Raw genomic sequence first — 25,185 nt, 5'->3', positions numbered from 1 at the left:
ATTGTAACATAAAAATGAAAGACATGCATGTGCTTACATAACCAGTTTTTGAAAGAGTACGGAGAACCTAATGGAGGTTACATTTGGAAACTAGAGGAAGAACACTTTCAAATTTCTTTTATCCTTTCCCACAGTTGGATTTTAAGGAAAGACTTAAATCCGCAAGTGCTTTGTATGGATGACAGAAGTTGTTAAAGTGTTGGAGGTATTTGTGAGCTTTGGGGTACTATGGTTAACGACAAAAAGGAACTGTAATGCTGCAACAAGGTGGAGGAAACTACATGGGGGCACGGAGAGGGGTTAGGGGAATCCCAGAGCCTATGAAACTGTAACAAAACGAAATGTAATAAAAAGAAAGGAAGGCAGAGATGATAACAAGTTCCTGTTGTGTCTTCTGTTTACTGCTTTTGAGGAATAGCTGCTCAGATAAAGTGGGACTTGCTGCTATTTCCCATTAGTCACATTCTATAGCTTCTGCTCCTGCCCTTGTTTTTGTAGGATTTTCTTTTCTGATCTAACTGCTAAAATCCTTTCTGTCCGGCACAGCCTAGCTGTGCCTGGTCACCTGAGTCACCAGAGGTCTGCTTTATGAGCACTATTTATAACCGTTTCTTCATTTGACAGATATATAAATAAAGTAGAGAGACAATAGGCAGCAACTTCTCTGTTATTTCACTTTTTATGAAATGTCATGGTTTAAATAAGGAAACAAGACTTAAAATTAATATTTTCCGTATATCATTTGCTGAGAATTAGGTTTTAACAGACTCTCAACTCTAAACTTGTTTCTTATGGCAATTTAATTTAAAAAAAAGAGAAGAAAGGGTGGCTTGATAAAAAGAGGAAAATGAAAAGTTTTGTGTAAATATTTTAATTTTGTCTTAAATTTTAAAATGATTTCAGGCTTACTGGTTTCAAGATATGTAGAAGACTTCTGTATAACCTTAATCCACATTCCCTGGTTACTCAGTTCACTTGTGCTGTTTATCATTACTCTTGTTCTTCACATGGATTCCCGACATTGCCTTTGCTTCATAGACAGCTGCGTGTTGAAGCTTCCAGTCACTTCTTTAAGTCTTGTTTGTTTTGTTCAGCTTTACTCACTTCCTGCTCTGTTATTACAGGGTTTTTCCTTTCTCTGACCTAAAGCTAAAGAGTCTTGAATTTGGATCATCATTGAAACGTGGTTGCTATGCTATATTTCATATTGATAAAGTTCAGTCTGACACAGATAGCACTGGGTAGATGTATTAGTCTTTATAGCTGCCTTGTATTCAGAGTGGGTGACTTAAACAGTAGAAATTTGTTTCCCAACAGTTGTGCATGCTAGAAGTCATGATAACCATGATTTTTTATTTAAAAAGATGTTTTAAAATTTTATTGGAAAGTCAGATACACAGAGTGAAATAGAAATATCCCCTACATGCCGATTCACTCCCCAGGTGGCCACAATGGCCAGAGCTGAGCTGATCCAAAGCCAGGAGCCAGGAGCTTCTTCTGTGTCTCCCATGTGGTTGCAAGATCCTTAGGCTTTGGGCCCGGCACCGTGGCCTAGCAGCTAAAGTCCTAGCCTTGAATGCCCCGGGATCCCATATGGGCGCCGGTTCTAATCCCGGCAGCTCCACTTCCCATCCAGTTCCCTGCTTGTGGCCTGGGAGGGCGGTCGAGGATGGCCCAATGCATAGGGACCCTGCACCCGCGTGGGAGACCTGGAAGAGGTTCCTGGTTCCCGGCTTCGGATCGGTGCAGCACCGGCTGTTGCGGCTCACTTGTGGAGTGAATCATCGGATGGAAGATCTTCCTCTCTCTCTCTCCTCCTCTTTCTGTATATCTGACTTTATAATAAAATGAATAAATCTTTTAAAAAAAAGATCCTTAGGCTTTGGGTTGTCCTTCACTGTCCTCCCAGGCCACAAGCAGGGAGTTGGATGGGAAGTGGAGCAGCCGGAACACAAACTGGTGCCCATATGGGATCCTGGTGATGCAAGGCGAAGCTTTAGCCACTAGACCATTGCACCAGGCTGATAATCCTATTCTTTTTTTCTTTGTTAAGATGATGTTTACCTAGTTGATCAGGGTGGGAAGGATCTTGAGTTAGAGAGAATTGGGTGTGATTATTGTTTCCAAATTTTCTATTTGCATTTCTGGAGGTAGAGGGGAGGTAAGGGGATAGGCCATACCCAGCCTCCCAACCATTTCAGTACCCAAGGATGGGGAAAGGCCACCTGATATCAGCCTTCACAGAGGGTATCTTTTCACTGTGTCTTCACCTAGTAGAACCAGCAAGTCTGTTCTTTGGGGGTCTCTTATTAGTGCATTAATCCCATTCATTTCACAGAGGCAGCACCTTCACGTAACATCATTTTGGGAGTTAGGACTTAATGTATGGATTTGAGGGAGACACAAACAGTACAATAGGTGCCAAGACCATTCACTGGAGAGAAAGAGTAATCATCCTTTAAAAATATTTAGTTGAAAGGCAGATTTATAGAGAGATAAGAATAGACATCTTTCATCCATTTGTTGATTTCCCAGAAGGCCGCAGTGCCCAGAGCTGACCTGGTCCAAAGTCAGGATCCAGGAGTGTTCCAGGTCTTCCAGTGGGTATTGCAACCCAGGGTCCTGGGCCGTCCCTTTGCTGTTTTCCCAGGCCACAAGCAGGGAGCTGGATGGGAAGAGAAGCAGCCGGGACATGAACCATTGCCTATATGGATGCTGGCATCAAAACGGAGGCTAAACCTATGTTACAGCACCGCTACCAGAAAAATGATCTTTTCAACAGTGCTGGATAAATGGACAGCCATATGTGTAAGAATGAATTTGGACTGTTACCACGTACCATATACAAAAATTAGCTGAAACTGCAAAAGGAAAAACTATATACAATAATAGAAGGAAATGTAAGGTTAAGGATTCTCCCAGACAACACCAAAAGCATGGGCATTAAAAAAAAATTACTAGGTTGGTTTGGACTCTATCAAAATTGACACTGTGGGGCTGGCATGGTGGGTAAAGCTGCTGCCTTCACCATTGGCATCCAGCATCACATCTAGGCACCTTTTCGTATTTTAGGTGCTCCACTTCCAGTTCAGCTCCCTGCTAACGGCTTGGGAATAGCAGTAGAAGATGGCCCAAGTGCTTGAGCCCCTGCTGCTCAGGTAGTAAACCTAAAAAGAATGACCCAGTCTCATTGTTGACTTTTGGGCAATGAACCATGAATGGATGGTGTCTTTCTGCTACTTTCTCTCTAACTCTTTCAAGTAAATACATCTTTTTTTTTTTTTTTAAGTCTTTCATAGCATACCATCAAGAAAGGAAAAAGAATGGGAGGAAGTATTTCAAATCATGTAACAGATAAAGGATTTTTTATCTAAAAAATAATTAAAAAAAGAAAAATAATCCAATTTAAAAGTAAACAGCACACTTTTCTTGCCTGAGAACCCCATAAGAGTGAGACTGCATTTTTAAACCCTGTGTGAGAATCCTTAACACACCTTCATCATGCCTAGAGAACACAAAGTGACTTGAAAGTCCTTACGTTCTGTATTGTTGATCTTGCCACTCCAATCACGATACAATCTCTCCAGACTCCACTGACTCTCATAGTCCACTTTAGAGACTCCACTTGCCCAAGTATTCACTGCCAACACTTGGTTGGGGTAGTTGGTTGATTTGTTCTGTCCTCCATCCTCTCTTATGGTACCAGGTGTCCTCTGCAGACTCCACTGTACTGCCATATCCTCCATGTGCACCTGGATATGCTGTCCACTGTTCCGTCTAAGCCAGTAAGGAGGCTCAGCTCTGACACTTGCATTCCATGGTCAGATTGTGGAACCTGCAATTTTCTCCATGGTTGGGGTTCTGAGTCCACTGGTTCAGTTGGCAGGATCCCCACAAAAACTTCATCTGAGACGTTCCCAGACCTGATTCTTTTGTATGCCTGTCAGTACAGGATCTGGCACAGTCTGTTGCACTCATTGACAGTTACAATTGCTGGGTCAGTTCTGTTTCCCCTGTCTTCTATGCAAACCAGTGGGTGTTGCAGTCCAGCCTGACCCTGCCCACCACACACTTGGTCCCCACATACACTAGTGGGAGCTGAAGCCTAGTCAGAGCAACCTGCAATAACCCCCACAAGTCCTACCCCATGCCCTGGTTCCTGTGCTTGTCAGTATGTACAGCAGACTGCTTCAGTCTGTTCCACATCCCATTCAGCTCTCACGTGTCAGTGGGCATTGAAGCCTAGTTCAACCCAACCAGCTCCACTATTCAGCCCACACAAATGCTGGTGGGTGCCACTCTCTGTCTAGCCACGCCTGCTGGAGTCTCATGGTCACCAGTGGGAGTGGCAACCCAAGAGGGAGGTCTCCACTGTTTCCCTAATGGGCCCACTCCTGGATCCTGGATCTTGTTCTTCCCAGGTGGTTCTGCATTTTTGCTCGACAGAGTTTTACCCCTGTGCCAGCCTCTGCCAGCTGATGCTGTGGCAAAGCCCAGTCAACCCACACCTACTCTGGCTTATGCATGTACCAGTAGGTACAGTCTGCTCAGCCTGGCTTGTTCTAGATCCAGCTTATGTGCAGGCTACCAGGTGTCATAGCCCTGCCCAGTCTGGTCTGCCCACATCCCAGTTCTCGTGCTCACTATTGGGAATAGTGACCCTGCAGGGAAGCTCCCTGCAGCCTCCTGCCGGGTTCACCTGCTCTTCCTCTTGTCTCAGGTGTGCTGGTTGGGCATGGCCAACTCAGTTTGGCATGGCCGGTGAGTGCTGTAGTCTGACTCAGCCCGGCTTGCCCCCAGTTCCAGCTCACGCTTGGTGGGGACTACGGCCTAGCCAGCCCAGCTGGCCCCCAGTTTCAGCTCTAATGTGAACTGGCTGGTATTGTGGCCCTACCAGGCATGACCCACACACCATTCTGGCTCTCATATTTGCCATTAGGTGATACGTACTGGCCCAGCCTGTCTTGCCCCTGACCTGAGCCAAAGGTAAGCCTGTGGGTACCGTAACATGGCCTGGTCTAGGCTGCTCCGTATCATGGTTCTTGTGCTCACCTGCAGGGACTGTGTCCCAGCAGAGGAGCTTCTCGAGCTCCTCCATCAGAATCTCTCCCAATGCCAGATCTCGTACCCTCCAGTGGGCCTATGGGCCAGCCCTACTTAGTCCACCTCCTGTCCTAGCAGGAACAGTAGCCTTTCCTGACTGACCCTCACCCATTCCAGTTCTTAATGTTGGGTGCTACAGCCCAGCTAAGCCTAGTCCACACACAGACACAGCTCATGCATGGCTCAGACACCTAGCCCAACCCATTCTATACCCACCCTGGTTCTCATGATCACCAGTTGGTGCTGGAGTCTAACCCAATTGAGCGCACCCTAGACCCAGTCCACACTTGTGCCGAGGGGCACTGCAGCCATGTCCAGACTAGATTGCAGCCCCCACTCCAGTCCCTGTGGTCACCAGTGGGACCCACAACCCAGCCAGGGTGTCCACAGCTCCCCAACCAGGCCTGATCCCAGCCACAGATCCTGCGCATGCCAGTGGTTGCTCTGACTCAGTTTGGCATAGTCTCTCTCCTGTCTTGGCCCTTGTCTTTGGAAGATACAGCCTGGCGTAGCCCAGTTGATCCCCAGTCCCAGCTCTCACTGGCAGCTGCTGCAACCTGACCCTGCTCAGTCTTCTCTCATCCCTGGCACATGCAAACCAGCAGGTATGGCAGCCTAGCCCAGCATGACCTGCACTCCATCCTGGTTTCTGTACTTGTCAGTGGGCTAACATTTGCTCAGCCCTGCCCAGTCTGCCCCCCTCCAAAACCGACTCACACATTTACCTACAGACAGAGCTACCTTGCGCAGCCTGCCCAACACCCAGGCCTGAGCCATGTGCTCATCAGTAGGAGCTATGACCCACTGGGGGAGTTGCCCAGGTTCTTCCCATTCGGGACACTCCCAGACTTAGATCTCACACCTGTTAGCAGGTACTTGGTCAAGATGGTGGCGGTCGGTGGAGCCATGTGCCCGGACATGCCGACAGGCGTTGAGATCTGTCTCCAGCATGGTCACTGTGGACAGAGGAAATTCTCAGACCTCGGACTTGGACAAGCCCAGGACCCTCCCTGCATCAGCAGCGGTAGATGGGCTTCTAGGATCCCCAGCAGGCAGCCTGGTACAGCACTGGTTCTCCCAGCCACAGCCTCGTGGAACCTGCTCCGCTCCACTGCTCAGGCTTACCTGGACTAGAGTTTTAATAACTTGTTACAAAGTGATTGAACCTTGAAAACATGCTAAGTAATTCCTGTAGCAAAGGATTGCATGTTTTATGCTCTTATGAAATGTCTGGAATGGAAGTGATAGCCACGCAACACAGTATTTCTTTTTGAGGTAATGAAATGCTGTAAAATTTACCTTGGTTATGGTTGCGTACAGCTGCAATTACACTAAAAACTTGTTGATTACATATTTCATTGAAATTGTTAAAGTAACCATTTTGGATGGTCTGTTGAGTGAATCTGGGTGTGTATATGTCTCAAAGGCTGAGCGCCTAGAATAGTAGAACTATAGACAGTAAGCTCAACTGTTCTCTTTGCTGTCTTACAGAAATCATGTCGACCCCAGGAAAAGAGAACTTTCGCCTGAAAAGCTATAAGAACAAATCTCTGAATCCTGATGAGATGCGAAGGAGGAGGGAAGAAGAAGGACTACAGCTCCGCAAACAGAAAAGGGAAGAGCAGGTAAGCCCTTCTACTTGACAAAGAACTTAACATTGTTACAGCTTCCTTAAAATTTTGTTTTTATTTTACTTGAAAGGCAGAAAGAGAGCGAGAAGTGTCTTGCTGGGTTTTTACCTGGGTCAATACTGTCTGGTGTTGTAGCATAGTGCTTGTAACACTCACATCCTAAATGGACACTCATTCAAGTCTTGGCTGCTTCAGAATAAATCTCAAAGGAAAAAAAAAACCAGTAGCAACAACAAAAGTCTACAGTAGCCAAAGCTGGGCCAGGTGGCAGCAGGAGCCTGCAATATCCAGGCACTCCATACTCCATATATGATGTGTGTGTTTTCTTTTCTTTCTTTCTTTTTCTTTTTTACTGTTGAATCCTTTTTTTAAATTATATTTTTGACAATCTTTACATAGTTAATTACAGTAAAAAGGTTCAAGGGCTATAGGGAAGTGGGTAAGACTATTACTTCCATAATGTTTCCTTCATGTATCTGAGGTAAAGGGGGATACTGAAGGAAAAGCCCCACCCAGTTTCCCACCCACCTCAAGTCCTGAATGTGGGGCATGCTCTGAGATACTTGCTCAAGTGGTCTTGATAGTTCACCAGTTATGAATTGCTGCCAATCTCACCACTCCAAGCATGATGAGGTGGTTGAAGAATCCACTGATTGGCATAGCCCATCATAGAGTCTCCATTTGCCCAGTATTTCGCTGCCAACATATAGCTGAGGTGGTTGATTGACTTGTTCTGTCTTCTGTCTTTCCTTGGCTAGGGTTCTGAGTCCAGCAGTTCGATTGGGGAGATCCCCAAAGAAACTTTGAAGTATTCCCAGACCAGATTCTTGTGTGTTCTAGCAAGCACAGAGCCCAGCACAGTCCATTGCCCCGATCAGCTGGTGGTTGCGATTCCTGGGTTGGTTCTGTTTTCAGCTCTGACTTCCACTGGAACCAGTGGGTGTTGCAGTCCAGCCTGCTTCTGCCCAGCACATGCTCGGCCCTCACATCAACCAGTGGGAGCTGCAGCCTAGTCAGAGCGACCCACAATAACCCCCACCAGGCCCGCCCCCTACCCTAGTTTGCTAGTATGTGTAGCAGACTAGTCCAGTCTGTCCCACATCCCATTTGGCTCTCATACATGTCGATGGGTATTGAAACTTAATTCCATCTAACAAGCTCCACTATCCAGCCCTCACGGATGTTGTTGAGTGCCTCTCTGTCTAGCCACCCCAGCCCCTGTCCTAGTTTTCGTGCCCTCCCGTGGAAGTGGTAACCCAAGAGGGAGGAGCCCACTATTTCTCTCCCAGGTCTCTCTCCCAGATTATGCATTCTTCGGGTGGTTCTGTGGTTAGACTTGACAGAATTAGCCCCCAGTGCCAGCTGATGCTGTGGCTAAGCCCAAACAACCCTCACCCACTCTAATTTGTGCATACACCAGTAGGAATAATCTGCCCAGCCTGGCTTTTCCCTGATCTAGTCCAAAGGAGGCGCACAGGTGTTGTAGCCCTGCCCAGTCTGATCTGCCCCCATCCCAGCCCACGCTCTCCAGTGGGAGTAGCTGTCCAGGTAGGGGACTCCCTCTTATTCCCCTTGCTGACTCTGCTCCCTCCCTTCCTGGTTCTCATGCATGCTGGTTGGGTGCTGCAGTCACATCCAAATGTATGCCAGTGGGAAACTTTCCATGGCCTCTTCTGGGCTGTTTCCTATCATGCTTCTTGCACTTACCTGCAAGGACTGTGTCCTGCCAGAGGAGTTGCCCAAGCTCCTCCTTCAGAACCCTTCCCAAAGCCAGATTTTGCGCATACCAGTGGTCCATGAGACAGACATACTCAGTTCACCTCCTGTCCTAGCAGAAACAGTGGCTTTTCTTGACTGGCTTTCAACCGAATCTGGTTCTTGCTGTTGGATGTTTCAGCCCAGCCATGGCTCATCCATACCCACATATGGCTCACATATAGCTTAGGAGGGATTGGGAACTAGCCTAGTCCGTCCCACATCTACCCTGGTCCTCCAGGACACCAGACGGTGTTGGGGTATGGCCTGGCCTGGTGTGTCCAGTTCCAGTCCACACTAGTGCCAAGGGAGGCTACAACCGTATCCTGATCAGAACGCAGCCCCCAGTCCAGCTCACACGCACCTTGGTGGGAACCTCAACCCAGTTAGGGTGTCCCCTTAGCTCCCCAACCAGGCCTGTTCCCAGCCATAGATCACGTGCATGCCAGTGGTTGCTCTGACTCAGCTTAGCTCAGTCCCTCACCTGTCCCAGCCTCTGCCTTAGACACTGTGGCTTAGCGTCGTCCCTGGCTCACGCAGACCAGTAGGTGCAAGAACCTAGCTCAGCATGACCTGTGGTCCATGCTGGTTTCTAGTTTCAATTGTAGGCTAAGGTTTGCTCAGTCCTGCCCAGTACATCCTGCTCCATTACCAATTGACACATTAGCCAGCCGTTGGAGCTACTTTGCCCAGCTTGTCCAACCTGTAGGTCTGGACCACATGTTCATCAGCTGGAGCTGCGACTCGCCAGGGGAGTTTCCCAAGTTCCTCCACTTGATCCACTCCCAGATCCAGTTCTCATACATGCCAATGGGTTTTAGGCCAGTGCCCGGCACAGTCTGGCCTTCCATTTGGCCATGTATGAGCTGGTGAACATTGCAGCTCGGCCCACCCCACACCCTACTCAGGATGCACATTTGGGTGCTGCTGCCTTGACCAGTTCATAGTGTTGTCGGTTCCTTTACCTGTGATTGATGGCAAGCTCCTTGGTCACACCTAACTTAATCCATCACCACCCCAACTCTTTTTTTTTTTTTTTTCAAAGATTTCTTTTTATTTTTATTACAAAGTCAGATGTACTGAGAGGAGGAGAGATAGAGAGGAAGTGGAGCTGCCGGGATTAGAACCAGCGGCCATATGGGATCAAGGCGAGGACATTAGCCACTATGCCACGCTGCCGAACCCGCCCCACCCCAACTCTTTTTTTTTTTTTTAAAGATTTATTCATTTTATTACAGCCAGATATACACAGAGGAGGAGAGACAGAGAGGAAGATCCTCCGTCCGATGATTCACTCCCCAAGTGAGCCGCAACGGGCCGATGCGCGCTGATCCGAAGCAGGGAACCTGGAACCTCTTCCAGGTCTCCCACGTGGGTGCAGTGTCCCAATGCATTGGGCCGTCCTCAACTGCTTTCCCAGGCCACAAGCAGGGAGCTGGATGGGAAGTGGAGCTGCCGGGATTAGAACCAGTGCCCACATGGGATCCCCGGGCGTTCAAGGCTTTAGCTGCTAGGCCACGCCGCCGGGCCCCCCACCCCAACTCTTAAGCTATCCAGTGGGGCTAGTATTTCCACAGGGTTTGACCCACACATCTCCCACTGAATCTACCCCCGGATATGGTTCTTGAGTGATAGTTAATGTCATGGCCCTGCCTAATGTGACCAGTCCCCTGATCCATCATCATGTCAAGTAATAGAATATCCTGCTGGACAAGCCCCGAGACTTAGCTTTTGCATGAACTGCTGTTCAGTGCTCAGCATTGTTAAGTGATTACAAGTTCCCAAAGAGAGCAGCCCCTGGAGCCCAGGCAGGGCTGGGGACAGCTCACCACATGCACGTGGTGGCTGGAGCTGGGATCCGAGCAAGACGCCCCGTCCTGAGGCCACCTGATGTGTGTGTTTTCATTGATATCTTCACCACTAGGCAAAATTATTTCCCTTTGCTTCCCTTCCTGCCTCTATTCCTCCCTTCCTTCTTTTCTTTCTTTCTTTCTTTGTTAAGATTTACTTATTTATTTATTTATTTTTAAGATTTATTTATTTTTATTACAAAGTCGGGTATACAGAGAGGCGGAGAGACAGAGAGGAAGATCTTCAGTCCGATGATTCACTCCCCAAGTGAGCCGCAATGGCCGGTGCTGCGCCAATCCGAAGCCAGGAACCTGGAATCTCTTCCAGGTCTCCCACACGTGGGTGCAGGGTCCCAATGCATTGGGCTGTCCTCGACTGCTTTCCCAGGCCACAAGCAGGGAGCTGGATGGGAAGTGGAGCTGCCGGGATTAGAACCGGTGCCCATATGGGATCCCGGGGCATTCAAGGCGAGGACTTTAGCAACTAGGCCACGCTGCCAGTCCCGATTTATTTATTTTTATTGGAAAGGCAGATTTACAGAGAGAAGGAGAGACAGAGAAAGCTCTTTTGTCTGCTGCTTCACTCCCCAAGCGGCTGCAAAGGCTGGAGGTGATCTGATCTGATCTGAAGCCAGGAGCTTCTTTGGGTTTCCCATGTGAGTACAGGATCCCATGGCTTTGGGCCATCCTCGAGTGCTTTCCCTGGCCACAAGCAGGGAGCTGGATGGGAATTGAGGCCACTGAAATCAGAGTCAGGCCCATATGGGATCCCAGTGCATTCAAGGCAAGGACCTTAGCCGCTAGACTACCATGCTGGATTCCCCCACCCCCAAAGTTTAAAAGTGTTTGAAGTAGACAGTATAGTAATTAAAATAATTTACATTAGGTAAGCTTGCTAATTCAGTGTGAGTAGGTAGGTGGATAAAATGTTTGTGCGAACCTTTATGTTCCCTGGTACTGTTAGTTATAAGAAATATTTTTTGATGCGAGCAAGTTGATAGACTTGCAGTGAACTTTTTTTCATTGATAATTTAGTTAATAGCTCCAGACAGCTTGTAGCCTATAAATAAGATTGTCTGCAAATTATGTTTTGGCAGTTTTTCCTTTTTAAAAAATAATACTTTTATGTAATATACGCACATAGTTGAATAAGTTGAATAATAGTAAAATACCTGAAAGCCAGCCAGTCGTTTTCTTCAGTGAACCAGTTTTCAGCTCTCCTTAGAGCCAATATGATTTACACTGATGGATTTCTAAGTAATATTTGTATATTGTCATATACCTCTATTAATGTCAAATTTTGTGATCAGTACATTACTGTCTTCTTCCCTGCCCTTTTGTGGGGAGAAACTCCAGTGCAGGGTGCTGGGTTCATTCAGTATACTGAAGCCAAACATAAGACCAAAGTTGAATGTTGGTAACACAAGTTTATTCAATGGCTGGAGAATGGAAAGTGGACCTCGCTTAGAGGTCTGTAGTTGTTGAGCCTTGAAGAGTGTTGAGTATAGGACAGACTGGGCTCGAGGGTGGAATATCCTATTTTTTGTGTGTGTGTTTTTCCTGGAATAAGTGAGGATTTCTGAACTCGGTGTGCATGACACTTTTTATTCCTTTTGTGGGCTTACCTGGCATTGTCTTGACATTGTCTACTGTTGTGGTGATGGTTCTTGTGTCATTCAGCATAAAAATTATATTATAATGAAGCTTGAGCTCTTCTGAAGGTTGCTGAGTAGCTGCAATGCGTTGGCTGATTTTGGCTGGTTAGCCTGAGGAAGATGTCTTAGTATGCTCTTCTTAGAGAAACTATGTTGAGGTGTGGCCACAGTGGGGGAGAGCACAAATACAAATGAGTGTCTGTTGGCCCGGCACGGTAGCGCAGTGGTTAAGGTCCTAGCCTTGTGCAACCCGGGATCCCATGTGGTAGCCGGTTCTAATCCCGGCGACCCTGCTTCCCATCCAGCTCCCTGCTTGTGGCCTGGGAAAGCAGTTGAGGACGGCCCAAAGCCTTGGGAACTTGTACCCGTGTGGGAAACCCCGAGGAGCTCCTGGCTGCTGGCTTCGGATGGGCTCAGCTCCAGCCATTGGGCTCACTTGGGGAGTGAACCACTGGAGGGAGGATCTTCCTCTCTGTTTCTCCTCCTCTATGTATATCCGCCTTTCCAATAAAAAAAAATAAATCTTCAAACAAACAAACAAAAACAAATGAATGTCTAGACAGTGCCCCAAAGAACAGTATAACCTGTCCTTAGCCAAATTTTAAGTCTTTATACTGCCCATACCCTTAGCATCTGTCCTGTTAGTATAGCTAAATTTGGTATGTATATATTATTGCTGAGTAGTAAATTATTCTTTCTTTTTTAAGATTTATTTTTATTGCAAAGCCAGATATACAAAGAGGAGAGACAGAGAGGGAGATCTTCGTCTGATCAGTCACTCCCAAAGTTACCATAACGGCTGGTTCTTCTTCGAACCGAAGCCAGGAGACAGGAGCTTCCTCCTGGTCTCCCACACAGGTGCAGGGTACCAAGCCTCTGGGCCATCCTCGACTGCTTTCCCAGGCCACAAGCAGGGAGCTGGATGGGAAATGGAGCTGCCGGGAGTGGAACTGGTGCCCAAATGGGATCCCGGTGCGTTCTCTCCTCTCTGTCTGAGTTTCCAATAAAAATAAAATAAATCTTAGAAAAAAAAAAGAATTCAGTTTCTAATGGACACCATGTAGTTGATTAAGTGTACAAATATTCCTAGTGAAAGATTTATTTATTTTTATCGGAAAGGCAGATATACAGAGAGGAGGAGAGACAGAGAGGAAGATCTTCCGTCTGATTGTTCACTCCCCAAGTGACCACAACAGCTAGCCAGGAGCCAGGAGCTCTTCTGGCTCTCCCACATGGGAGCAGAGTCCCAAGGCTTTGAGCAGTACTTGACTGCTTTCCCAGGCCACAAGCAGGGAGCTGGATGGGAAGCAGAGCTGCCGGGATTAGAACTGGCCACCATATGGTATCCTGGTGTGTGCAAGGCGAGGACTTTAACCACTACACTATTGTGCCCGGACCTGTCCATTATGTTTTCAAAGAAACTTTGCTGAGAGAGAATTCAGGTGCTCACTCATCTAAAGTCTACAGTTCAGTGGTTTTCATTCACAGCTATATAGTTACCACCTAGGAAAATTTCTGAGCGATTTTTAAAGAAGATTTGTTTTTTTAGTTGAAAGGCAATCAGACAGCAATTTATGTTCAAGCTGTTGATTCACTTGACAAATGACAACAGTGATTAGGGCTGGGCCAGCCAAAGCCAGGAGCCAGGAATTCCATCCGAATGTTCCTCTTAGGTGGCAGGGTTTTAAGCACCAGGGCTGACTTCCAGTGCTTTCTCTGTTGCATTAACAGGGAATTGGTTTTGAAACAAGAGTTGTTGGGCTTGAACTGGCGCTCCTGTGTTGAGTTTGGTACACAGACAGTCTTACTGTGCTACATGCCAGGCCCTTAATTGAGAATACTTGAAAGAACTCAAAGAGAAACTCTGCTCACTTGAAGTCCCTCTCCTTTCTTGCTATTTTTTATTGTTCCATCCCTGCCCTAATCTATATATTGCTTATTCTGGACATTTTATATATAGCAACATGGTATGTGTTCTTTTGTGACTATTGTCTTTCTCTTTTCAGAAGATTAATGCATGTTGTAACGTGTAGCAATACTTCATTCTTTTTTTTTTTTTATTCATTAATTACATTGTATTATGTGACACAGTTTCATAGGTACTGGGATTCTCCCCATCCCTCCCCTAACCCTCCCCCCTCATTCTCTCTTTTTTATTTTTAAGATTGATTTGTTTTTTTGGAATGGCAGATATACAGAGAGAAGGAGAGACAGAGAAAGATCTTCTGTCTGCTGGTTCACTCCTTGCTCTCATAATCCAGTATCCCTGCATTTCTAGATCTGCTTATCTGATACTTGCCTTTTTTTGATCATGTTTTTTATCTTTTAGTATGTGTGTTTGCCTTGTAATTTGTTTTTTCATAGCTGGATGTGACCAACTGTAAAAAGAACTGTAAGGTATTTTGGTGTTGGGATAGCACTGATGTCCTAGCCTGAGTTGAGTGGTGTTCCTCCTGCTTCCGTCTTCTGTGCGTCTGTGAAGTGCTGTCTGTAGGTCTTCCCTCTGCACTACCCTTCTTGTGGATTCTAGATATCCGAGTCTCAATTCTGAACTGTACTCAACTCAAAGGCCCTATGAGCTGTGTTTTGGTGTCAGCCTTTTGGCCCTACAGTTTGGAAGCTCCTGTTTAGGTGGATCATTGGGGAAGATCTTACTTTTTTTCTTTCTTTTCTTCTTATTCTTGGGTTTTTTTTTATTTTAGCTCGCTGCCCGATGTTGCAGTGTATGAAAAACATTTTATCAGTTTTTGCCTGCTCTGTAGTTGTTCAGGATGACAGATAATTTTCTGTTAACCCATTATGACTTGATGGTGCCATCCAGTGCTCTGGGCACTTTGCTGGTGCAATTAAAGGTAATGTTCACAGTTATCAGTTGTCACTGGTGGCTGAACAGCCGAAAGCAAAGCTTCATTCTGCCTTCCAAGATGGGTAACATTATTGTGGTTTTTTCATTTTTATTTTTCCTCATGTATTAAGATTATCTTGTTGCTTACTTTACATTAAAGGATGAGGGGGAATGACCAGGCATGTCCTGGCTGCTTTTCCTAACCTTTAACTGGTTATTTCTTGCAGCGTCAGACCTCTCTTAGTAAGTTTTACCTCATCAGGTATTCGCTATAGCATATCATGAGATTTCTATGTATTAGGTTATAGGATGAAATCTGAAGTCGTTTCCTGTCAAGAAAGGCTGAAGACAGCACAAGCTTAAGTATTTTAAAAATGATTTTCCAAGAGCTCCATCACTGTTCCTTCTTGAGTGTAGGCTGCCTAGAGTTTGGATGTTTAAATCCCTGTTTCAGTACATTACTAAAAGTCCTTTATTTTTCAGTTATTCAAACGAAGAAATGTTGCCACAGCAGAAGAAGAAACGGAAGAGGAAGTTATGTCAGATGGAGGCTTTCATGAGGCCCAGATTAATAACATGGAGATGGCCCCAGTAAGTGAGACGATAAAAGCAGTCTTTCCAGTGATTTTGTCAAGAAGATATGAGATCTCTTTTTTGTTTTAAAGGTTAGATGGCTACAAAAAGTACTTGGCATTTCATCTTTAAGGAGAAGCCACACAATTCATCTCATATTTTGTTAAGTATTTATTATATTTTGGATAGTGTGCAGTCAAGCAAAAATAAATATGAAGATTAATACATCTCTAAAACTTACAGAGGAGTTAAATGTGCTGAACAAGTACAAGTATCTGTCAACTCAGAAATAAATCAAAAGGTGATTTGATTATCTTTCCAAGAGTTAAAATGTAATTAACGGCATTATTGATTGAAAAGTAAGTAGCAAATTTAAAGGAATCAGTTTGTTAAGCATTTCGATTAAAGTATATAATTAAAAATACTGATTCTGTTGTGTTTTGTAACCTTTTAAAATTACATTGAAAAGCTATCTTTTTTGTTTGTTTCTCTTAGTATTTTTTCCCATGGTGACTACTATTAATTAATTCTTATTTATCTGTTTTTTTTTTTTTTAAGAATATTTGTGTTTTGTTGGATCCTTTGCAAATAGTAGCAAAGATCTCTGATTAATGTGAATCAGACTTATTTTGGAATTGGAACGGGAATGCAATTTTCTTGGGGTCAAAGTGTTAACTGACACAATTATTTTGTAGTATATTCTTCAGGAAGTTAATTTTCCAATTTTTATTTAAAAATGAGAAGTACTTGATGGATTGTATTAGGAAGAGAGGTTGATTTTAATAAAAAGGTTTGTGATTAGGAGCTAGTATGTTTGAAATTTATATGGGAAGCTGGCGGCTGTAATTTGAGGTTGCAGTCTTGAATTTTTTTTTTTTTTTTTTTTTTGTAAGAGACCCCTTAGTCTTGGCTTTTAAAGCTTTTATATCCATCCTGGTCTCCCCCATGCATGGCAGGGCCCCAAGTAATGCCTCCCAGAACATATTAGCAGGAATTTGGATCAGAAGCAGAGGGGCCGGGACCCAAACGGGTGAACACTCTGGTATTGGGTGCCTGTGTCCTTGTAGGCCCCTTCATGGTTGATTTAATTGGCTGTAACCCTGCATAAAATAAGAATTTTGTTCATTATGGCACATGATCCTAAAAAGAAATAAAATGTAATACTGAAGATGGGTGGTGGTAGGAAATACAAAGCTCTAATAAAACAAAAAATGGTGAGATATTAAAAAGAAACTCAAAACAAGAGAATGGAAATCTTACAAGTTTTAAGTGTCATCTGTTTTGTTTAGCAGTGGCTAAAATTTAAGAGTTTTGCAGGACTATTGTAATTTAACAATATTGAACATAACAGCCCCAGATGTATGTCTGTTGAGTGGTGACATAGATAGGCAGGGTCTTGACCTTCAAGGCGATTCCAGTATACTTAGGGAGCCTAGACAATGACTAGCTAGCTAAAAAGAACTTAACAAGACTGAAATAGGGTGATGGGTGATGTGAGATATGGGTGCTTTTTAAAGCCTGTCAAAAGCTGACATGTAGTTTGTATAACATAGCTAACCATGTGATGAGCAAGGACAAGAAGAATCCTAAGCCCCTGGTCTCAGTATTTCCTGCTGGCATTACTTTCCCTTGTATATGAGTATTTACAAGGAGTTTGACTTAAGCTACCTGTAAAGATTGTCCTATGTTCATGTAATATTTGGATTATTATGAGTAACTTTGCTGTAATTTTATGCTTTTGTTTTTGTTTGAGGCAAGATTCATGTTTAATTATGTTTGTTTTTTGTTTGTGATCTTAGGGTGGTGTTATTACTTCTGACATGATTGAAATGATATTTTCCAATAGCCCAGAGCAACAGCTTTCTGCAACACAAAAATTCAGAAAACTGCTTTCAAAAGGTGAGACCTGAATGTTTTTTCATCTCTCTAGTAAACATTCATTTCCCATAATTATTTTTTATATCATAGATTATTTGGAGTATGTTAATAAAAATAAAGTGATACATGCAGATAGGTGTACTTACAAATTGTGTATAACTTTTCTTATCCAAAGTAGCATTACTGTCATTGTTTAGATATATTAGAAATTGTAGTAACAACATGTCATGGTAATTCAGATTGAGAAATTTGCTTTTTTTTTTAAGGAAAAAATAAATAATTTTAATGTTAGTAATTTATCACTGAATGTTAAGTATATATATTTGTTGGTGGGCAAGATAACTTCTTTATTTGGAATGTGTTTATTACATTAGACCAGTAAAAAGAATTCTGAATCATTGTAAAATGTTCTTACCAGATACCTAAACATATCCAATAGTATTGTGTGGTTGTTCAGTCATTCATGTTACAGAAATTAACATATACCTTGGAGTTAGCTGAAATCAAAGCCTACTACCACGAAAAGAAAAAAGGAAATTGTCTTTTCAGGAATCTGCTGCTTTCCTGAATGTAATCATTTGCTGGCACCCTTGTTGACAATGTGGTAATTAGAATACAGTGCTCCAGGTCTGTGGTTTGTTAGAGGATGGGATAAGGGAGCTAGCTTAGTGTACAAGGACACATTAGTTGTTTTGCTAGTGTGACACGGTAATGGCTGATTCTGCTTTTAGTGGACTAAACTCACTAATGCTTTTCTTTATGAACTATTTTAAGATTTTGGCATTAAAGTCGTGGGCTTTCTTTTTAAGATTTATTTATTTTTGGTGTATTTGCTGCTGAAGCGGGCACAAGATCTATTTAATTTTAGAGGAAAGACAAGAGATCCTCCATCCACTGGTTCATTTCCCAAATGGCCTCAGCAGCCAGAGCTGAGCTGATTTGAAGCCAGGAGTTTTTGGATCTCCCATGTGGATGCGGGGTCCCAAGGCTTTGGGCCATCCGCCACGGCTTTCCCAGACCACAAGCAGAGAGCTAGATGGGATGTGGAGTTAGGTAAAGGGCATGTCATTCGAGCCCTATCCAAATTAGCGTTGAGCCAATTGTTAATCTCCTCTTTTTAGTAAAGCATGAACTTGGCTCAGAATCTCTTAGTTAGTCCTGTGATGAAGGTGTCACTTTTGGATCTTGCTCTGTGCATTTCCTCAAAAACTTTTGTTACATCTGTTCCTGAAGTTGTTCATGAAGTTTGTTACCTCTAAAGTTTTTTATTGAGTGGCTCCGTTTGTAGTGTACTGAATTGTCATAGATGAACTTAACCTGAAAAGTCAGGCTGAATAAATCCTTGCTGATTTTTGCTTAACTATTACCAGTGCTAAGTTAATTCTGAAGCACATGAAACTCGTTTAATGCAATTTTTGTTTTTTAAAAACATAAGCCGCATCTGGTTCAGGAAGGGGCCAGAAGGAAATTAGCAAATACTGGTACTAGGTATCTGATATTATTTTCCCCGACTTTGTAAGATTTCTAATATATTGGAGGCATTATTTTTAATTTTTCAAAATATGACCATCCTTCATTCTCATGGTAAGGATTAACTTTGTTGTGAAACTATTCGGAGTAGTCACATCTCAACACGAGTGAACCCAATTTTAGTATTTTTGGGGAGTAGATTTCCAGCATGAAAGAGGTAGACAATGAATGAGGAGTGTTATGAAGTAATTTTGATATATAAAAAGTCTGCATTGAAATCAAAGGGCTGTTTTTCTTTGTTTTATGGGGAAACAGAACCTAATCCTCCTATTGATGAAGTTATCAGCACTCCAGGAGTGGTGGCCAGGTTTGTGGAGTTCCTCAAACGCAAAGAGAATTGTACATTGCAGGTGCGAACCATTTTCATTCTTGCCTAATAACTAGATTTACTGTGAATTCTTATTTTTGCATATAAGTTTGTTACTTATTTTAAATGTTTACAAAGGTTATGTTTATAATAGTATCTCTTACAACTACATTGCAAGTTACCTTTATAGCTCTGTTAACATATAGGCATCTTCAGAATTTGTGTCACTTTGATCATTTACCATGTTCATCATGATTTGTGGTAATATTGTTCTGATGAGAAACTGTTTGTGTTAGAGGTTCCATTTTAGATAGAAACCTAAGTATAGGCTGCACGACATTTGATGTAAGGAAGTGTTAAGCTCTGTTAGTTTTTTTAGAGTAAATCTTATGTGGGCCAGATCAGAGTCCTTGATTCCCAAGCCTGGTTCCCCTTACTGCAGAAGACTTGACAAGGACATAGCCTTGCCGGTGATCTGTCCTTTCTGCTATGTCAGTTCAATTCTTTAATACTGAAGTATATAGGGATTCCCGGAGAAAATCGCTAACATCTGGATTGGATAGTTTTTATAATAAAGGGAGCCAAATGTCAGTTGACTCACTTTGCAGGTTACTAAACTGTATTGTTTCCCCTGAATACAGTTGGACTTTTAGTACACTGGTTGTTTTTCAGTATCTGTGTTATTGATGGATATCTGTGATCCCTAAATTGCTACATTTAGTATCTCATGGCAAGGGTGCAGGTCCTTCAGAGGGAGCCTAAGTGTAAAAATTGGTTAAGTGCCAAGTAGATCACAAAGTGAGATTATTTTTCTGAGCAACCATTTGTCAATAGCAAGTTAATTTAATGATAATTCACTTCTACCTCCTACCCCCTCCCTTATGTTTGTCTTTCTTCAGGCTGCTATCACATTGAATTGGGGCCTTTCTATAAATAATGGCCACTGGTCCCAGGTTCCTTTCTGACCAGGCTGCTGTAGGGTATCCGTAAGCCTTGATGCTTGTCGTGAGATTTGCTCTCCTTTCCTCTCCTACCCCTCTGTTTCCTTCTTTCACATCCTTGTTGCAGTGATGAATCCCTTCCCGAGGAAAAGCAGGAAATCCAGAAAAGGTAGAGTACTTGGATGTCCTGTCAGTTTTTCTTCTCCAGTTCGACATTTACCAATCTCATGTTCATTTGAATTAAGATTCCGTTTTGCTAGCTGCCTCCTGAATTGTAATTCTGGTCCCCATCTAAGGCCAGGATCACCAGAAACCTGAGCGATCACCTTCATCCTGAGAGCAAGGAGAGAGAGACTTAAAAAAAGAGAGGAAATCCAGCACTCGACACTGCAGAGAACAGAGCCTGAGTCCTTGTAAGCAGCTTGCCAAGAGATCCAGGAGGACCCACTGAGGTGCCTTATTGCAGTTTATCTCTTAAAGTACTTTGTAGGAAGAGGGAGGCAGGGATGTGTATCATTCTATTCATTCTGAAAACACTGTTTTTTAATCTATCTCTGAGAATGAGGAGTTAAGAGATAACTGAATTTATTTCTGGACCTAGCAGTTCTTAACAGGTGGTAGTAGAGGTCTAGCTTGTTAATACAGTAATAAAAGATGATATTAACTTCCAGATCTAAAATTAAAAAAAAAAGTTAGCCATGTGTTTTCCCGTTCGTTCTGTATTGTCAAAAGAGGGCTTTATGTTCTCAGACAGCGCCCTCTCCTGGTTGACACACGTAAATCCTATTTTGAGTCAGTACTTCTATAACTTAACATCTTACATAAACAATAAAGGTAAAAATCTGACATCATAACACAAAAAGGTAAAAACCTTCAGAAAGCTCTAATTTGTTTCTGTCCAAATTCTTAAATTTCATTCAGTGCAGACTTAAGTCTATAAGATTTAAAGATGATTCCTCTAGAAGTGACCACCTTATGAGTTTTACCTTACATCTTCTAAAACAGTGAAATAGCCAGAAAACGTGTTTGATTATCCAGCAGGTATCATATCTCCAGCTTTTCTTCTGTGACTGTAAGCACAGTGTGGTGTCTTTTATCCAGTGTGACTAGTGGGTAACCTTCGCCATCTCAGAAGCTGGAAAAGCTTCTGTCTTCCTGGAGGATACTGGCCTTCTTGGTGATCCTACCTGCTTCTCAGAAATAGGAATAGTGACTCTTCGGAACAGGGCTTTTGCCACTTCTTTTCCAGAATCTTATCCCCTCCCCCACCAAAGGCGATTTGGTGACGTAACTCACTAATAAATTTGGTGGATGGACTTATTTCTTATTGTGTAGATGAAGGGCTACAAATCTAGTGAAGGGTCTGTCTTTCTAGCTTCCAACATCAGTGAGGCACCCCAAACCTGGAAGGTAGACATAATCTGCTTTGGGCCTTGCAGGCCCTCAGACTTAGAGGAATGTGGGAATCTAGGCTTTGGGCAGCAAGTGGTGCTGTGAGCTGTGTGTGTTGTAAAGCTCGGTGACAGTGAGGTCTCAGGCACACTTGAGCCCTCGGCATGAGACTGGTCTGTTTTGTGTTTTATTCTTGGGCCTAGTTTGTGTTTTGAGTCCAGACCCAGTGTCTGTACTGCGTAACAGTGCCAAGATGGTGTATTCCCTAACCTGAAAGAAACATATCACAACACCTAGAAATAGGCCAGTTACCTCCATTTCCAAACTTGAGATGGGCACACCTCTGAAAATTGTGTATTTGAATTAAATTGGCATAGTTTCCCCCTTTCCTGCATTTCTTGTCTCCTCTCAAAGCCTAATGTGATAAACTGCAGTAAGCCTTCATCCTGCTGTGTCTTTCCCATCTCCATTGATCTCTGCCTTTCCTGGAAGGTCGCTCAGAGGACTCAGGCACTGTTCTCTGCAGAGTTTGATATCTGGGTTTACTTTTCTGATGTGAGCCTTTCTTTTCACTTGCTCTCCAGGTGAGCCTGGCATTTGCTAGGAGCCAGAGTGGAACCGACAAGGTGGTCAGCAACAGAGTCCTGATCCAAGTGGAGAAAGGGAACCAGGCGTACCTCAACCTGGAGTGGGAAACTTGATAGGAGGTCAGAAGTACTTCAGCTTTGAACTCTCACTTTCCTTATTGAAGGAACTGAGCACCGGAAGGTAGAGGATGAGAGAGGAAAGAAAACATCCAATCTCAAATGTGCAGATTTCAGCTGCAGCAAGTTCCGGACAGTGTGGAGTAAACAATAGTGGAGTTAGTTTATAAACAGCTATAGCTGCTTGATAGGTTGTTTCCATATGATGTCATTCTTGGGATACTAAGAGCATAGTAGTTAAAAAGAGAAGGAAGTGAAGGTTTTAGTTGACCACTGTTTGTTCCTTTGGGTGATACTGTTTCTTAGATTCTTTTATCAGGTCACTAATTTCGTTTTGAGTTGTATGATTACTGAAATTAGTCTCATAGCTTCATGCATTTGCTTTTCTCATTAATTCTGGGCTTTCCTGTTTCAGAACTCTTACTTCACATTAAAATGTAATCCAGTGCCCAAGGCTGTAAAAGCAAAAAATTACAAAAGATAATTTATCTTAGTGAAATACAGTCTAAAATACAATCTGTGACAAAGAGAAAGTTACATAGTTCAAAATGCATTTGCATTTTAAAAAATATATATATATAAATGCTAAAGACACATGGGTGGTTGCTTTCTCTGTCAGCTGGGTCTGTACTCAAGGGGAGAACTTTTTTTCCTTTATTTTATGACAGAGTTTCATAGGCACTGGGTCTCCAAGGGGAGACCTTTATCCCCCACCTGCCCCTTCTCATAGGTATGTACTCGTGTTACAGACACTTATGTAGATAAAGAATTTCACAGGATGAAAATTGCAAAGTAGTATGTGTCCTGTGCATGTGGTGTTTTTTTTTTTTAATAAAAATTTATTTATTTGAAAGGCAGAGTTATAGAGAGTGGCTGTGGGGTCGGGGGGAGTTAAGAGTGGGAGACAAGGATCTTCTATCTCCTGGTTCATTCCCTAAAGGCCACAGCAGCCAGTCAGGGCTAGGCTGAAGCCAGGAGTCAGGAACTCCATCCTTGTCTCCTGGATGGGTGGAAGCCAACTACTCAGGCCATTCTACAGCATTCCTGGGTGTATTAGCATGAAGCTGAATCAGACGTGGCGTAGCTGGGGGGCAGCGTAATGGCTTCACAAGCTAATCCTCTGTCTGCAGTGCTTGCCGTAACTGTTGTCCCATTTCTGATCTAGCTCCCTGCTATGAGCCTGGGAAACCAGCAGAGGCTGGTCAAGTCCTTGCACCCCTGTGTCCATGTGGGAGATCCAGAAGAAGCTCCTGGCTCCTGGCTCCTGGCTCAGTTCTGGCCATTTGGGGAATGAACCTCAGGATCTGATCTCTTTCTCTTTTCTTTCTGTGTGCAAATCTGCCTTTCCAATAAAAATAAATGTTAAAAAAGAAAAAGAAGGGATGTGGTGTAGCTGGGATTGTACTGGCACTCTACTATAGGATGCTGGTATTTCAACTGGCAGTTTAGCTTCCCCCACAGATGTTTACTCATACTGCCTTAAATTTGTGTAAATCTGGTCATTTTTTTGGCGACTTGCTCTTCTTTCCCTGATGATAGGAAGATTACTTTTTGATTTCTGTTCTTCAGTCTTTGTACTCAGACGTTATCATCTTAATACTACATAACTATAGGACATTGTTCTTTCGATAAATGTTCTGATTTTTCGTTTTTTTAATCGTGTTTTCAAGCTGTCACTCCTTTTTCATGTTCCTAATCATTGTAACTACAACTATTTCATATATTCCTTATTTACTACCATTTATTTTGCATCACAATCTCATTATAATACTTCTATTCTTTGATACAGATAGGTATGTATGCTGATCATAGTCTTTCAAGATTGCTCTTCCCCATGATTAGCTTATTTATTTGTTTCTTTAAGAGAGAGCAGAACAGGGAGAAAAGAGCAGTGGAGTGTGTACACACCATCCGCTGGTTCATTCCCCAGACAGCTGCAGCAATCCCAGGCCAGGAGCCGATGGAAGGAATCAGATCCAGTCCAATTCTGCTATACAGGTGTTAAAAACCTAGTTACTTGAGCTATCTCCACTGTCTGCCAGGGTCTTAGCATCAAATTGAGTCAAAAGCAAAGCCAAGGGTCTGGCACGGTAGCCTTGTGGCTAAAGTCCTTGCCTTGTATGTGCCTGGGATCCCATATGGGCACTGGTTTGTATCCCAGCTGCTGCACTTTCTATCCAGCTCCCTACTTGTGGGCTGGGAAACAAGCTCAGGATGACCTAAAGCCTTGGGACCCTGTACCTGCATGAGAGACCCAGAAGAAGCTCTTGGCTTCAGATTGGCTCAGTTCCGGCAATTGTGGCCACTTGGGGAGTGGACCAATGGCTGGAGGGTCTTTTACTCTGTATCTCCTTCTCTCTGTAGATCTGACTTTCCAATCAAAATAAATAAGTCTCCAAATAATCAGCCAATCCAGTCAGCTATTAATGATGTCAGGCACTCTACAAGGGTTATGAGCATTTTAACTGCTGCCAAAAACAGGCTGAACACCTGGCCTCAAAATGATCATTTCTTTGACTTGCTTTCTGCTGTTGATTGCGCTTTAAGCCTACCTCTGATGAGACAGTTTGATTTTATACTTCCAGCTTGTGTTTTTGGTTTGCTTAACTTTCTTAGCAAAATAAACTTGAATTTTAGGAACCATCCTGTACTTTTATTTCAAATTTCCTTGCAATTAAGACCCAAAATATATGCCAGTGTTATGGGTATGTCTCAGAAAGGAAACCAGAGATGGACACCAGCTTAGGAGGCTGGGAGTTAGTTCTCTTAAGCTGGTTCAATCCCCAAGAAGCTGCAGGGGCTATGGTTGCACCAGTCTGAGATTGGCTGTGTGGAGCCTGGAACTGTTTCTGGGTCTCCCATGTGGGTGAGAGGGACTCAAGGACTTGAACTGGTGCCCATGTGGGATGTCAGCATCACACACAATGGCTTTATCTACCACGTCGCAAATGCCTGGCCCCTGAAATAAACTCATCTCTGTACTTCATTTAACATCTTCTCAAATTATGGGAAGCACTTAGG

General features: G+C 43.5%; 1 protein-coding gene across 4 annotated transcripts in view; it reads left to right on the top strand.

Moving 5' to 3' along the window:
• The window catches only part of KPNA1 (karyopherin subunit alpha 1), a 57,999-nt gene that overhangs the window by 16,137 nt on the left and 16,677 nt on the right, over window positions 1-25,185 (top strand). For 2 of the 4 annotated variants that reach the window (XM_058661970.1, XM_058661972.1), the window contains exons 2-5: window positions 6,595-6,728; window positions 15,323-15,430; window positions 17,212-17,311; window positions 19,076-19,170. In XM_058661970.1, coding sequence (XP_058517953.1) covers window positions 6,600-6,728; window positions 15,323-15,430; window positions 17,212-17,311; window positions 19,076-19,170 — 432 coding nt within the window. In that variant the 5' untranslated portion in view covers window positions 6,595-6,599. Of the gene's footprint in view, window positions 1-2,784; window positions 2,809-6,594; window positions 6,729-15,322; window positions 15,431-17,211; window positions 17,312-19,075; window positions 19,171-25,185 lie in introns of those variants that run through there. The other 2 variants (XM_058661973.1, XM_058661974.1) reach the window with 2 other exon arrangements.

The sequence above is a fragment of the Ochotona princeps genome, chromosome 3 (genome assembly GCF_030435755.1).
Source record: "Ochotona princeps isolate mOchPri1 chromosome 3, mOchPri1.hap1, whole genome shotgun sequence".
In the NCBI taxonomy this organism is placed as follows: Eukaryota; Metazoa; Chordata; class Mammalia; order Lagomorpha; family Ochotonidae; genus Ochotona; species Ochotona princeps.
Note: the sequence above shows the minus strand (reverse complement) of the source record. Positions and strands in the feature narration are given on the sequence as shown.